This window comes from Plasmodium malariae (genome assembly GCF_900090045.1).
Source record: "Plasmodium malariae genome assembly, chromosome: 6".
Taxonomy (NCBI): Eukaryota; Apicomplexa; class Aconoidasida; order Haemosporida; family Plasmodiidae; genus Plasmodium; species Plasmodium malariae.
The window spans coordinates 534,232-550,030 of NC_041780.1; the positions used below are offsets into that span (position 1 = coordinate 534,232).

Consider the following 15,799-nt stretch of genomic DNA (forward strand, 5'->3'; position numbering starts at 1 on the left):
TTGCGTGAACCTATGCACTCCGCCAGATATATTCTTTGAATGGGTTGACGAGGTGATACAAAAATTTATACATGTGTATATGTTTATATATATGTTTACATGCACACACGGAAAGGGATGCATACACATGACAACGATGGACACAAAATGATCAAGCAATTGAATTATCTATAGTTGCAGGTATTTTTCGAAAAATACGAAAAAAAAAAAAAAAAAAAAAGGAAAAGGAAAAGGAAAATGAAAATGAAAATGAAAATGAAAAAAGAAAATTATACGTATATGTACGTACATGAAAGCACAATACACAGCAATAATGCAAAACGCTTTTTGGTGAACACAGTTTTTATTCTTTTTCTCTGTGTATCTTACATTTTTTTACCTTATTTTTACTTTATTTTTTTTAAAAACAATTTTCGCTATTTGGGTAAAAATTATTCCTGTTCAGTAGCTATAACATAATGATGGCGCGTATTTCCATTTAAAAAAAAAAAAAAGAAAAGAAAAGAAAAAAAAGAAAAAAAAAAAAAAAGTAATTTACGAATTACTACAGATTGAGGAATACTGTTGACCTTATCTTATCTGAGTGCAGAACAGAACGTGTAGTTTCATTTAAAAGGGGCTAGGTCGTAACTCTTCTCCTTTTATTATTATGTTACATATGAGCGGGGATTACTTGACAAGAATTCGTCAACAAGCATTACTTAGCGAGGACTAGTTAACGCCCGTTCTTTTGTGCATACAAATATATTTGCGTCGCATGTATTATTATACGCATGTATACAGTGCATACATTATACGCACACTTACATATATACAGGCATGTATGTATAATAAAAATACAATGAAAGATGAAATAGGTTGTAAACTCCAAGCAGGAATGTACAACATAACTGTTGGAATAATTCTATTAATTTATAAATAATTTAGCGAAAAAAAAAGCTATTTTTGTACAATTTCTAAATTCTATGATATAACGGAAGAACATAAATATACTACATGAACAAACATATGTGCAAGTAGAAGAAGCAATATTTACCTATATACTCCAAAACGCACATATGTATGTATATGATATATATAAATATATATGTATTATATATGTATATGTGGAAAAAATCTCTAAAATAGGAAAATAAATAAAAATTAAAAGTCCACATTACAAGTATACATAACAAAACAGTATTAGTCGTACCCGCCTTCCGCTTTTTATTTTTATACGCAAATAAAAAGATACTTCTTTCTAGTTTAAAAAAAATATATGTACATATTTTTATGTTATCTCTTCCTGCGGTTTTGACATGCCTATATATATGGCAATACGTAGATGACTAATACGCTCGGAAAAGGCAAACATTTAAGCATGGGATAAATAAGTGCTCAATTTAATATGCATATAGGTGTTTTGTAATTATGTATGTACATATATATATATATATATGTATGCATAACGAATACATGTTTATGCCTATTTTTCTTCGCTTATTGTAGAAAAAACTATCACAGATATAATAGAAGGTTACCTATGATTCGTTAAACAAGATTTACTTTTTTTTGCTTTTTTTTTTTTTTTTTTTATATTAAAGGAAAAATAGTACTTTTAATTTAAATAGCGAAGCAAAAAAATGTTTTTGCTTCGAATATGTTACCTGTTGACCTTTTTTAATTCGTCCTTCATTAGGCAAGTTAAAATTGTGATACTTCGTTTTACTCGTAAATTTACGTTGTAGCTTTATTTTATTTCATTTTATTTATTTTATTATTATTATTATTTTTTTTTTTTTTTATGTACATTTCGTTTGTTCTATTTTGCTCGCTAACATGTGAGTGTGATTTATATGAACATATAATGTATATATATATATATATATATATATATATATATATATATATATATCTGTAATGAGCATATTTTAAATCTCTATACAGTCTTATATGTGTATATATGCGTGTATTTGTATATGTATATATGCATATGCATTCGTTTTCCATAGTATCATATTATTCTCTTCATATGTTTGAAAAAAAAAAAAAAAAAATTCTCTTTTTTGTTTTTTAATTTATCTATTTGTATCTTTACTAATACGAATTGAATAGAAATAATAGGGGATTGCGAGAGGCGGGACATCGAAGAGGTGCACACGGCGTGTGGGTGAATATCCGTACTTGACGTGAATATAAATACATATATGCATATATACGTATGTGTGTATGTATGTATGTATGTATACGTCTATGTTCATATATTTATTTATTTGCTTGTGCAGAAGCGGATAAGCATACGCGTGCAGCATAATTTTCCCGTAGTTTGTGGTAGCATCAGTTGAACATAGATTATGCTATTCCATCATTTTGATTACAAAAAAATGAATGAGATAGAGAAACTGGTAGAGGAGTACATTTCTCCTGAACAAGTCATGTTTCGGTATGGTAAAGAAAAGAAGGTAGAGATTATTTATGAAAAGAACAAAGATAAAGAAGAGAACAAAATAAGAAATGAAATATTAAAAAAGCTAGTACTCTTTATAGAGGAAACAGATATAGAAGATGGCAAGGGAGAAAAAAAAAAGAAAGAAGTAAAAACAAAAGAAGAAAACAAATTAACGGATATGGATGTCAATACGAAAAATGAATTTTACCAGAACAGTTCAGGTAAAAATTTTAAAATAAAGTATAACAAATTAATACGAATAATCGTAATGTTAAAAAAATATTGTTTCTGCAATGAAAATATGAAAAGAGGGACAGCTGTAAATTTAATTGCCCAACTATTTGACGAAGTAAACATTGCAAAATTGGAAAAAGAATATTTAAAATGTATTATATTTTTTTTTATTAAAAAAATAGAAGACTGGCATTGTGTTAATGGGGTAGTTAAGTTTTTTTTAATTATGTTTGAAAGGTATATAGACATACTGAGAGATATACAATATTCAAGTGAAATGACTACAATTTATAAATATTTATTCGTTTTAAAAAAAAATAAGAAAATGGGAAAGACGATTTACTTAACGAAGGAACGAAATGCAGATGAATTGTGCGTTGAAAGTAAAGAGGAAATGAATGCAGAAAAGGAAGAAGAATTGTGTGGGAAGCAAGAGCGACAGGAGTGGCATGATCATTATAGCGGTGGAGATGATAATGATTACTTAAATAATGGCGTGTATGATAATGATTACTTAAATAATGGCGTGTATGATAATGACTACTTATATAATGATGAGTACGATAATTACGACTACGATGACTCATGCGATGATAGCGAAGAGGAGGGAAATTACGGACGTTATTATGAACAAGATGGCAATGAAGATAACGATGATGATGATGAATCAGAGGAGGAAATAGCGAAGGAAGAGAAATTTTGCGTTGTTTACAAAATTTTAAAAAACATGTTTAAACATATACATGCACCAAGTTATTTACAGAGTATAAGACTGAACTATTATAAAATAATATTAATATCTCTAGAACAATTTAGAATTGAAATTTCTTCTATATCTAATTTTATCGATAAAATTCAAGTACAGCTAGAGAATGAATCAGATCCTAGAAACATTTTAGTTCTATTTGACATTATATATACGTTATGCAGTAAGTATCTATCACCTCCTATTGGTAGTGATGAAGATGTAGTAAGTGTGAATGAGGAATACGTAGATAGAAGCAGTCTGAACAGTGTAAGGGACGAAAAGAGTAGAGAGAAGACTCGTGTCCACGCTGCTCAGCAGGACAAACGAAGCGTTACCTACGCGAATGAAAATTGTGCAAACTATGGTCAAATGGATGATAATCAAACAAGCGCTAATCGCACGAACGACAATCAAGTAGCAGATAATCAAGCAGTAGATAATCAAGCAGTAGATAATCACGTAGCAGATAATCACGTAGCAGATAATCACGTAGCAGATAATCAAGTAGCAGATAATCACGTAGCAGATAATCACGTAGCAGATAATCAAGTAGCAGATAATCAAGTAGCACATAATCACGTAGCAGATAATCAAGTAGCAGATAATCAAGTAGCAGATAATCAAGCAGTAGATAATCACGTAGCAAATAATCAAGTAGCAGATAATCACGTAGCAGATAATCAAGTAGCAGATAATCACGTAGCAGATAATCACGTAGCAGATAATCACGTAGCACATAATCAAGTAGCACATAATCAAGTAGCACATAATCACGTAGCAGATAATCACGTAGCAGATAATCAAGTAGCAGATAATCAAATAGATGATGATCAAATAAAGGCTAATCAAATGGGTGATAATAACATAAGCGCTAACCAAATAAACGCGAACCAAATAAACACAAATGCGCTGTTCTCATATGAAAGGGAGATGCAGTACCTTAAGTCAGTTATAGATATAGCGTTTTATTATTTCCCCATAGAATTCATAAATAGCGATGGGCGTTATGACTGCATCACTGAAGAGGATTTACAAGAATCCTTTTTAAAATGTTTAATGTCGAATAAAAGATTAGGAAGCTATGTAATAATGAATATATTAGATCAATTTTATAATACAGAGGATGATGAAATAAATGAAAAAAACTTAAAAAGTATTCAAAAAACTTTAGAAATTTGTGTTCCTTTTTATGGTTGTGTATGCACATCAAAATTTATTACTACAGTTATTGGAATAATTGAACTAGAGTGTATAGAAAATGATTGTGCAGATAAGATGATGAACTATTTTATTGATATACTTTTAATATTTATAAATAATATGAATAAAGAAGAAACGAATGGGAAATATTCTTTACTTAATAAATGTTTTCTTAATATGTTTAAAGAATTCCAAAGGTATATTATACTACATAAAAAGATGTATGAAAAAGATGAGGAATACAATTTTTTTAATTTTGCTCATTTGTCAAGTACACACTTAAGCCCATGTGGTGTTATACTTACCACTAATGAAAACATAAAGACAAGTGAAGAAAAAACGGACATCCCACTTATTCCCGATGAGAAGCGTGAAACGTTGTTACATAATTTACTACCACCTTCGAAAGAAATACTTAATTCTAAAATGCTGCATGTAAACGAAATAATAGCGGAATCGTGTGAAGGCGTTACACCAGAGGGAAACAGCAACGCAATTGAAAATTTTGATCTGAACGACATTGCCAATGTGTCAGATTCATCGTCCATTAGCGCTGGATTGGGCGAAGAAAATAGCTTTGTGCGTTCGATGAACAAGTATGAAATGAGTGTGATAAGCGGAAGTGAAAGAAGTGATAGGAGAGATCGAAGTGATAGGAGTGGTCGAAGTGATAGGAGTGGTCGAAGTGATAGGAGTGGTCGAAGTGAGAGGAGTGGTCGAAGTGAGAGGAGTGGTCGAAGTGAGAGGAGTGGTCGAAGTGGTAGGAGTGGTCAAAGCGACCGAAGCCAGCGAGACATATTTTCCATTATTAAGGAAAAGGACGAAATTGAAAAAATGAAGGAGAACAAGAAGAAGCAGAAGAAGAAAGAAGGGAAAAAAAAAAATAAAATAAAATTTCACAAATTTCATGTGATAGAAAGAATACTCATATGCATATCGAAAGGGAATATGCCCATCTTTTTGTACATGATAAACAGTATTATTAAGCCGATCTTGAGGCAGTGTTATTATTTAGTAAATTTTCTAACGAATGAAAAGGGAAAAAAAAGAAAACAAAAAAGTAATCCAACAGAGGATGCTAACATTAAGATAAGGGAGAAATTGGAGGAAGAAACCCAATCCGACAAGGAAAAAGTGAGTGTGCTAGGTATTACTAAATTTTGTGGTAGTAATGAAAAGGACGTATTTACATATGATGTGAGGGATAGAAAAATATGGGATTTACTGGTTATGTATATAAACTTTTTAAATAATGTTCTCGAAAAGAGTGCACACGTAGATGAAGTAGTATTGTATAATATATGTTTTATAAAAGAAATATACATAATTACAGAAATATTAAAAAAAGGAATTTATTTTTTTTTTCATAAATATCATGATTGCGGTTTGAATCTGTACAATGTTCTCACATATTTTATATGTATGCATAATGACAGGAATGATATAAATCATCATAGGGGTAGTACTTGTAACATCTCCTTTTTTTTTAAGACCATTTTTTCCTTTTTTTATATTATCGGTTTGCACCCAACTAAAAAAGAAGGCATTTCTTTTTTTTATGAACATGGTAATAGTAAAATTTGCACTGAAATATTTGGAGATAACTTCGTATATGTAGATTTATGGAGAATTAGTATTAACACAAAACATGCTGATTTTGAAAAGGACATCAAGTATAACAATGATAATATTATTAATAAGAAATGTAAGGATTATAAAGTGAATGACCTATTTTTTTTTCTTAATTTAGTAAATAAACTTATAAAATATAAATATGAACAGATTCAGAATTATATTAACATTATTATGATTAATATATGCCTATTAATATTAAAGATGTATGTTTGTGCATATAAAAATTTACATTATTATATAAATTATGTGCATAAAGTATACTTTATGAACATACCATCTCTCTTCTTCTTGGCAACGAATATATCATCTTTCATCTTGAAGCATTTTTATAATTATGTAGAAACGATAAAGGAAATATGTCTGTGTATAAAAAAGGATGACAAGTGTATTTCGTCTTATCAGACACACACACTACCCCATAAGTGCTCACAAACTAATATCCCTAATGGTGTAATGAAAAGGCTCTACTCACGTTTTTGCAACACAGAGACGGATGTAGTCGGTGCAAGCTTTGATGATAAGGAAGTTAGTTGTGGCGTGAATACATATAATGATGAAATTAATGAGGATGGAAATGCTGGAAACGCTTTTAATCGTTGGGATGAATTCCTTCAGTTCATTAGTGAGAACAACCCCTCGAGTCAGTACATGAACGGGGCAATGCTAAAATGTGGCGTCGAAAAGATACACAATTTATTTTATGATGATAGTGCAGTAATACCTGAGCAAGATGGTATAAATCGGGGGTGTGGTAAGGTTAAAGAGTCGGTTGATCAGAAAGAGAGCAAATGCAAAATTGTAATTAATAAACGTTTGAATGATAAAGAAATCGTCGCTTTTCATTTTTTCTTTCTTCTAAATCTAACTTATATGCATATCTATTACACGTATTTACAAGCAGTAGAAATGTTACGAACGGATGAAAAAGCGGTAGACGCAAATGTGAGTAGTGGATGTGATTTAGAAGAGGGACATAAGGACAAAGAGGAGGAACATTATGAAAAGGATCAAGTAAAAACCTTGCTATATGATAGACCTATTTCTGTGAATAATTTAGAAATACTTGAACTGTGCATAAATTATATATATGAAGAAAAGATAATCAAAAATGTCTTTTTAAATAAAGCTTGTGAACGGATTTTGGATGAACAGGAAGAGAAGGAAATGGTTCGAAGCATAGAAATAGCTAACGAGGATTTAAATTTAAACTATTATGCAACTTACATAAATGGTAGTAGTGACATAAATGGTAGAAGTGATAGAATTGATAGAAATAATGGAAATATTAAGAATAATTTTATACCAATTAATTATATAAAAAATGTTGAGTTAAAGGATCTAATGACATGCGTAATGGTGGACAAAACGAGTACAGATGTTAAAAATGAATTATTGTCGTATGTAATAAATAAAAATATATTTAAAAATGTAATTAATTTAGACATAAATATGTTTCTTCACCTTTTAAAAACAACATTAACAGTTTATGTTATATATGAGAAGGATAGTAAGAACAACTTAGAAGGAAAGAGGAGATCTAATGAAGATAGCTGTTTACTATTTGCTGGATATGTGTATGGAAAGTTAAAAGGATGTTTTAATCATATTTTTATATTCTATGATGAGATGAAAAAAAAAGAACTTTTAGAAAAATTGATTCAGAATTGTGTATGTACAAATAATAGTACAGTTGATATAAATGAACAGAATGACATGTTTTACGCATTTTTTAAATTACACAGTTGTTCGTTTGATCTAAATAATAGTAAGATTGATACATTACATCCTCCATTTAATGCGTTATTACTTCTCTTCCTACCATTCCCACTTTCTGTTTATCCTTTCATCGGGAGAAGTTACATGCACAAATTGATAAAATTATGCATGTATATATATTTATATAATATATATAGCACAAACGATTCATTAGTTAGCGGCATACCATCAGAATGCAAGAACGATAATTGTGTAGATGCAAAAGAGCAGCATTATACATGTAATAAGATGAGCCATACTTGTTTGGTAAAAGATGAAGAGGATTTACTTAATCAGTACGACACGTTTTTGAAATTTTTAAATGAGAAAAGTGCTTTTTATTTGAAAGAATTTATTCATGAATCTTTTGATCATAATGAAATAAAAAAATGTTTATCTCTAATTGATTGCACCAATATGAGAAGTATGTATAAATGCTCTCTACAAATTATGAGTATCTTATTACACACTTGTGACTGTAAAGGCGAAATGCTACCATTTGTGTATACTCATTTCGATTTAATAAGACAATTTTCAGTTACCCTAAAAGGAGCCTTACTATTTAAGGTAATAATACAGCATTTCACGGATATGTTTGAGGCGTTTATCCATAAACGCTGTGTCAGTAACGAAGGGGGTAGCAACGATCAATTCAGGTACTTCCTGTCCAGGTTTGTTGATTTTGTCACGCAGGGAGGGGAAGAAATCGGAGCCGGTGAAGAAGTGGAAGGGGGGGAAGAAGCGGAAAGAAGGGAAGAAGCAGTAACGGGGGAAGTAACAGAAACAGGGGAAGTAGCAGTAACAGGGGAAGTAGCAGTAACAGGGGAAGTAGCAGTAACAGGGGAAGTAGCAGTAACAGGGGAAGTAGCAGTAACAGGGGAAGTAGCAGTAACAGGGAAGAAGCAGTAACAGGGGAAGAAGCAGTAACAGGGGAAGAAGCAGTAACAAGGGAAGAAGCAGTAACAGGGGAAGAAGCAGTAACAAGGGAAGAAGCAGTAACAGGGGAAGAAGCAGTAACAGGGGAAGAAGCAGTAACAGGGGAAGAAGCAGTAACAAGGGAAGAAGCAGTAACAGGGGAAGAAGCAGTAACAGGGGAAGAAGCAGTAACAGGGGAAGAAGCAGTAATTGGAGGAGAAGCCGCACATGTGTGCAAGCTATTTTTCCTATTTGACTATTTGTATTTTAGCAAAAAAGAAGACACGGAAAAGCAGGAAAAAGTTTACTTCAACGGTGAGGGTAAAGGGGTCTCCACAGAAAATGTTCAAAGTATGCACAAAAAGAGAAACAGTTTTTATAAAAGGAACGAAGACATATACATAGTTGACCAATCGCACCTAAGTATCTTCCTAGAGTGTGGGGGGAAAAAAGAGGGTAAAAATGGATCCAAAGAAACAACAGTATATAATTGTAGGTATTTAAGAAGAGTTAATTGTTTTCCATTTAATGAGGGCACAATAGATGTAATAAATTTGAAAAGAATGTTTTCGATGAAGAACGAAATATTATCAAGTTGTGTTACCATGAATGAGGATGATTTCTATTTATATTGCCATTTTTTTTATTGCCTTTTTCAATATATGTCCATTTTTTACGATTTAAATTTTTATACACAGGAAAAATTTAATGAAGAATATTTTGAAGAGAATATTGAATATTTGTGTAATAACTTAGATAATAATACTTGTGGTACGTCAACATTAATTCTGTTCTACTATAGTTATGTAACCTATATGTATGAGAAAATTTACTCTACTATATATAATATAGATACGAACACTTTATTTGAAAAGGAAAATTATAATAGTATTACTTTTACCCAAAACAGAAGTTTTCTTATTACATACAAAAATATTCTAATTAATTATTTTTACCATCTTTATAATTATTTTTATTTTATCGATGTTACGAATAGGTTTGTTTCTATGACAGAATTTTTCTTTATCTTGAACAGAGAAAAAATCATTTTTGAATATTCCTTACCTTATGATTTCATTTGTAAAAATGAACAAATTGTAAAATTTGTGCAAAATTTTATTTGTAATTCTGCCTTCAATCCTTACGCAAATGTTGAAAGAACTCAAGAAAAAGGGAAAACTACATTTGTATTCGATGAAATGAAGAAACAAAAACGAAAAAATATGTACATTATTGAAGAAAATAATCAGGTTAATGGAGAAACCAAAGGAAATATTCCATTAAATGTTGATTCGGCAAATTATGGTAAATTTATTGACAATGAGACGAACGCGAAAGCCATTTATGATGACAGCGGAGTCTGCATTGAGAAGTCCATCACGCAGTCCAACAATGCACCCATCAGTACGTCCACCACTACTTCTGTCATTACGCCTATCCCCCCTAACGTCGAAAATGACGAAAAGTGCGCCCTTTTTTTGGACGGTTTAAGAAAGAGAAAGGAAAAATTAAACAAATACAATTGCAAATATCTGAGCATAATCCATGTAATGGCAATATTACTGTTAAATATGCCCATTGAAGAAGCAATAAATGATTACTACCATGTTTTAGAGATATGCTTACTTAAGGGCATTAATAAAGTGTCCAATTTTTTTATCAGCAAAACGGATTATCTATATAACAACAAAAAGTATATCAATGGGATATTAAGGAAAAACACAAGTCTAGTTAAACTAGTGTTTGCCGACACCCGTACTGACAGTGATAATCATAATGATGCGTGTGAAAATCGGGATGGAAGTAAAAGGAGGGAAAAAGAAGTTGGTGAAAATAAATTAAAAAAAATATTAGTAAAGGAAATTATATCAATGAACATGATACTCTGTTTGCGTTTACTTTACCTTATAATTAATTTATTGAATTATTTTTTAAAATTTGAAACTAAAATTAAAGAAAAAACAAGGAATAAGAAAAGTAATAAAAATAGAAGTTTAAAAGAGAATTTTCATTTTTTATTATCTTATAAAAGTATAATTATTAAAAGTGTATTGAAAATAATCGTTTCGGTGCCCCTAGCTTTAATTAGACACCTGTGCGCTTGTATTTTTTACGTTCTGTCCTTTTTTAGTTACCAGTCCTTTCTCTCCTACTCGGTTATTCAAGATGTAGGTTATTTGAGAAAATAAACTGCATGAATGTCTGTGAGTTTGCTCGAGCGAGTGAACGAACACAATTTCGTGAGCGTGTCCTGTGCATATGTACACATATGAACATACATATATACTTATATATACGTTCCTACTTTTGCGTCATTTGCGGTGTTCCATTTTTGAAAAAACTTGCGCCATGAAGATGAAACAAAACTGCGTATAATTTTTTTATCACTGTCTTATTCCATTTTTCATGTCTAAGATAGTTATAATGACTTAGTGGCTATTTATTGGCCGTTCAGTAGCCATTTTGTATTCTTACCTGTTTCGTTCGTGCTAACACTTTTTTTAATTTCTCCTTTTTTCATTTTACTTCTTACTTTTTCATAGATAAAATGGTACTTATCAATAGCGTCAGTTGATCCCCATAGGAAGGTCCGAAGAATGGTAGTACTCTGCAGGGCTAGATGGATGTAGCAGATTGCTTATTTTTTTTTGTTTATTTTTTTTATTTTGTTTATTTTGTTTATTTTTTTTATTTTGTTTATTTTTTTTATTTTGTTTATTTTGTTTTATTTTGATATATATTGCTTTATTTTGCTTTATTATAGTATATTTCATCATATTTCATTATATTTTATTTTTTTTTTTTTTTGTACAAAAACAGTAAAAACAGAGTTAAATGCAATATAAAATATAAATGTTATAATTTGTAATTAATAAATTAGAAAACCATATTTAAAAAAAAAAGATTTTTATGTATAGTTTCTTATGAACTTAAGACAAATAGGTTGAATGAATAAGTATGTAGGTATGAATACATATATATATTTATTTATAATATATGAATGTGTGTATGGATGTATGAAAAAAGAGACTAACAAAATAAAGCTCTGAAATAAAAAAAAAAATTAAAAGGGGGAGGCAATTTTGCATTAACAGAAATCTATAAATTTATTTGAAGAAGCGAAAATAAGAATAAAACGAGTCAGAATAAGAGCTGCATAATTCTATATATTTATGTGAGCATATATACATATATTTCCTAAAAAAACTAAAAATGTGGAGAAAAATTCTTCCTTTTTTTCATGTGCATACGTATCAATCACATACGTATATATATATACGTGCACACATATGTATGCGGGCATAAGCACATATATAACAATTGACTCATTCCTTTCCTTTACCTTTTTGTAAAGAATACATGTAAAAATAAAAAAACATGATCTGACGTTAAATTTCTTTTAGAGAAAAAAAACTAAATTGATGTTGCAAGAAATACAAGTAACATAAGTATAAGAAGAAAGGGTCCATACAGTACGAACAAATATTTCCACCTGAACACGCGCACAAAAAAAAAAAAAAAAAAAAAAAAAAAATTATGAACAGGTAATGACAATTTTGCGAAAAAAAAAAATTATATATATATATATATATATATATATTTGTTTATTTATTTAAATAGCTAGATCGATATATAGAATAGCAGAACGGGAATCATTTTAATATATAGATTTTTCAATTTATCATTTGGAAATCTTACGAAATATAGCGCCCGTGGATCATCAGGTTAAGAAACACCTTAAATGGGGTCCTACATTACAAAAAAAAAAGAAAGAAATGAAGAAAGAAAGAAAGAATGGAATAAGGTAATTTACATGTTATCCATAAATATATGATGGCCTTAAATTAATATTTAGTAGCAATCTAAAGGTCTAAGCGCCTCAAAATATAACGAAACATAAAAGCACAACAAAACACAAGCTTTGGTAAGGAATAAAATGATAAAAAAAATGTTGCTACGGAGGAACGAAAACACAGTGTGGTATATACAGAAATAGCATATGTAATGTAAAGTTTAGATTGTATTATGTAACAAAATTAAAAATAAATAAAAAAAAAAAAGGAACAAATATTGTAAGATTTACCAGTTAGTTCTTCCTTTATATTTTATATCATTTAGAATCATAGCTACATAGTGATGGCAGTTATTCCTGTAAAAGGAAATTTATATATATACTTTTTTTATTTTGTGCATTTATATTGGTACTTTTTCTTTTTTTTTTTTTTTATAATGTTGTAACATCATTGAAGATCAGCTCTTTTTTCTTACACAAGTAGGTTATGCTGTATTTTTAGAAAAGGAAAATACATATAAAATTGGTTAAAAAGAAATATATATAATAATAATAAAATAACAAATACGTAAATAAAAAACGTTATATATAAGTATTATCAAATAAGGCACAAACATGGTACAAATTAGATCAAAGCAGGCATATTTCTAAAGGGCTAGTTATTATATTTATGAAAATGCAAGATTTATATGTAAGGAATGCATATTATAGCTACCTTCCTCTTCGAAAAAATATTATCAGCCTTATAAATAGCGTCATCATAGGACTGGTATAAACAAATTAAAGAATAAAAAAATATGTACATATAAACATTTACATCCAATAATTTAACTACTTTATAGCATGAACATATTTGCGCTTATATTTTTTTCTTTTTTATTATACCTTATCAGTAAATGCAAGGGGAAGTTTGTTTTTATCCAATTTCCAGTATTTCATAGGATCACTAAATGCCATATTATCTAAAATTGGATAACAAAATGGAACAAAATTTTCATATGCAAAATTTGCACATAATAATAAATAAAAACAAGAATGAAGGCTCCTTAAGTGTGTGTAAGATTACCAACTGAGATGGTGAAGGATCCCGAAAAATCATGAATTAATCCTGTTGACGTGCATATTCCTAATGCGTAAAAAAAAAAGGAAGTTAACATTTTTGACAATTTGGAGGGTTGCTGATTGATTAAGAAGTCATATGTTGTAATTATATGTGTTAATTAAATGGAGTAGTTAAATGAGGTACTTAAAAAGGAAATTTACCAACATGTCCAAGAACTGGAATAAAGGTTGATGCGCATGGCAGATAAGAGAATACAACACAGTATGGGAACTACTCGTAATAATAAAAAAAAAAAATATATATATAAATACATAAGTAATACAAGAATTTACAAATAAACCAAGCTTTACATTGCTGTCTTTCAGTTACCTTGTTGTCTTTTTCATTAATTTCTGTATTTGTCATAAAATCATTTGGCATATTGTATATTTTACCAAAAGCAGCTAAACAAAGTTTTATATTAAATTTTTTCAAAGAAAAAAAAAAAAAAAAAAGGAAAAAGTGAAAAAGAAGGAAAACAAGAACGTAAAAAAGGAGGAAAATTAAAACGTAAAAAAGGAGGAAAATAAGAAAGTAAAAAAGAAGGAAAACAAGTAAAAAACAAAATTAAAAAATAAAACAGAAATAAAACAGTATAATAAAAAGCTTAATATTTGGAAGTTTTAACAAAACATCTTGAGGTTATATTTTTTTTACCTTCATTTTCTTTATTTTTCCTTGTTAACATTTGCTCTCTTTTTCATATAAAAAAAGTGTTTTAAGCATGTACTTATGTATACATATGTTTACAATTTTTCCCTTTCATTTTGTAAAAATATAATTTATTAATTTCAAAAAAATATGATAAAATTTGTGAAAGGAATTTAAATACAGGCTTATTTGTATGTGCTCCTGAGAAATTTTTTTTTGGTACATAATTTTTTTTTTTTTTTTTTCCTGAATAAGCAATATTATCTTATTTTGTTTTGTATAACTTAATTTTTTTTTTTTTTTTTTTTAGCATATTATGTAATATATAGTATGCTACGTTACGTTGTGTTATTTTATTTTATTTTATGTTTTATTTTTTACTTGAAAATTTTTCTGTTAAGGCAGATAACGAAAAGTATATCTTTCTGTTCTTTAGAGAAAATAGGAGTTTCTTTTTTTTTACTCCACTTATTAGTAGGAATACGTATACGAGCATATGAATATATATATATATACACATATACATATATATATGCATGTATGCTTGTATACACATATTTGTTTATTTTTTAATTTTTAATAAAATGAATTTTATAATATTTATTTGTAGCTATATAAAATAATTCCTTTTATTAATTAATTTGCCTTCTTGGCCTTTTTATTTTTCTCTCTTTTTTTTTTTTTGTTGTAAAATTGTTCTAAAGTATATTAACCCTAAAAATAGTTTTATAAGTAATATACAACAATATATGTTTGAAGACATACATTATATTCGCTCATTTTGCAATATAATATGTTTGCTTAATTAAATGTGTAAGGTTTTGCATTCATATTTGTACATATTATACAAGAAAGAGAATTTCTTTTTCTTTTTTTTCCTCATTGTGGTGTATGCCTTCTTACTAATAAGGAGCATCCTTTGTTTTATACGACATATTTTTTTAGCATGTGCAGATCTTTTTTTTTTTTTTTTTTCAAATCATTTACATTTGATATGTATGGAGAGTAATGTTACTTTTATTTTAAATTTCATCGTACATTTATATGTATCCATGTATGCACATATATATGCGTAACAGCTAAGATTAATTTTTTATTCTGTTCTTTTATTCTGTTCTTTTACTCAATATTTTTACTCAATATTTTTACTCAATTTTTTTATTCACTTTTATATATTATTATTATTATTATTATGTGTTACTCCATGTTCTGGTTTTGACAAAGTACACATAAATGGTGCAGGGCAAGTGTAATCATCAGGTTAGCGCAAGTATCAACGCGTCAGTGTGTCATCGTGCCAGCTTAAGTGCAGGTACATAGACCTTGTAAAACCCATAA

At 28.9% G+C, this 15,799-nt stretch overlaps 2 protein-coding genes across 2 annotated transcripts; one reads left to right on the forward strand and one right to left on the reverse strand.

Moving 5' to 3' along the window:
- Window positions 1-2,333: 2,333 nt before the first annotated feature.
- On the forward strand, window positions 2,334-11,545 carry PmUG01_06019900 (conserved Plasmodium protein, unknown function; the record flags this gene model as incomplete). Its single annotated transcript, XM_029003769.1, has 3 exons — window positions 2,334-8,656; window positions 8,722-11,083; window positions 11,459-11,545. 3 exons carry the CDS (start codon window positions 2,334-2,336, stop codon window positions 11,543-11,545), a joined length of 8,772 nt encoding a protein of 2,923 aa, XP_028859855.1.
- A 784-nt stretch (window positions 11,546-12,329) lies between these two features.
- On the reverse strand, window positions 12,330-14,191 carry PmUG01_06020000 (conserved protein, unknown function; the record flags this gene model as incomplete). The annotated part of the gene is made up of 9 exons (XM_029003770.1): window positions 12,330-12,408; window positions 12,615-12,665; window positions 13,000-13,065; window positions 13,185-13,198; window positions 13,424-13,474; window positions 13,594-13,670; window positions 13,775-13,834; window positions 13,972-14,041; window positions 14,141-14,191. 9 exons carry the CDS (start codon window positions 14,189-14,191, stop codon window positions 12,330-12,332), a joined length of 519 nt encoding a protein of 172 aa, XP_028859856.1.
- Window positions 14,192-15,799: the final 1,608 nt, after the last annotated feature.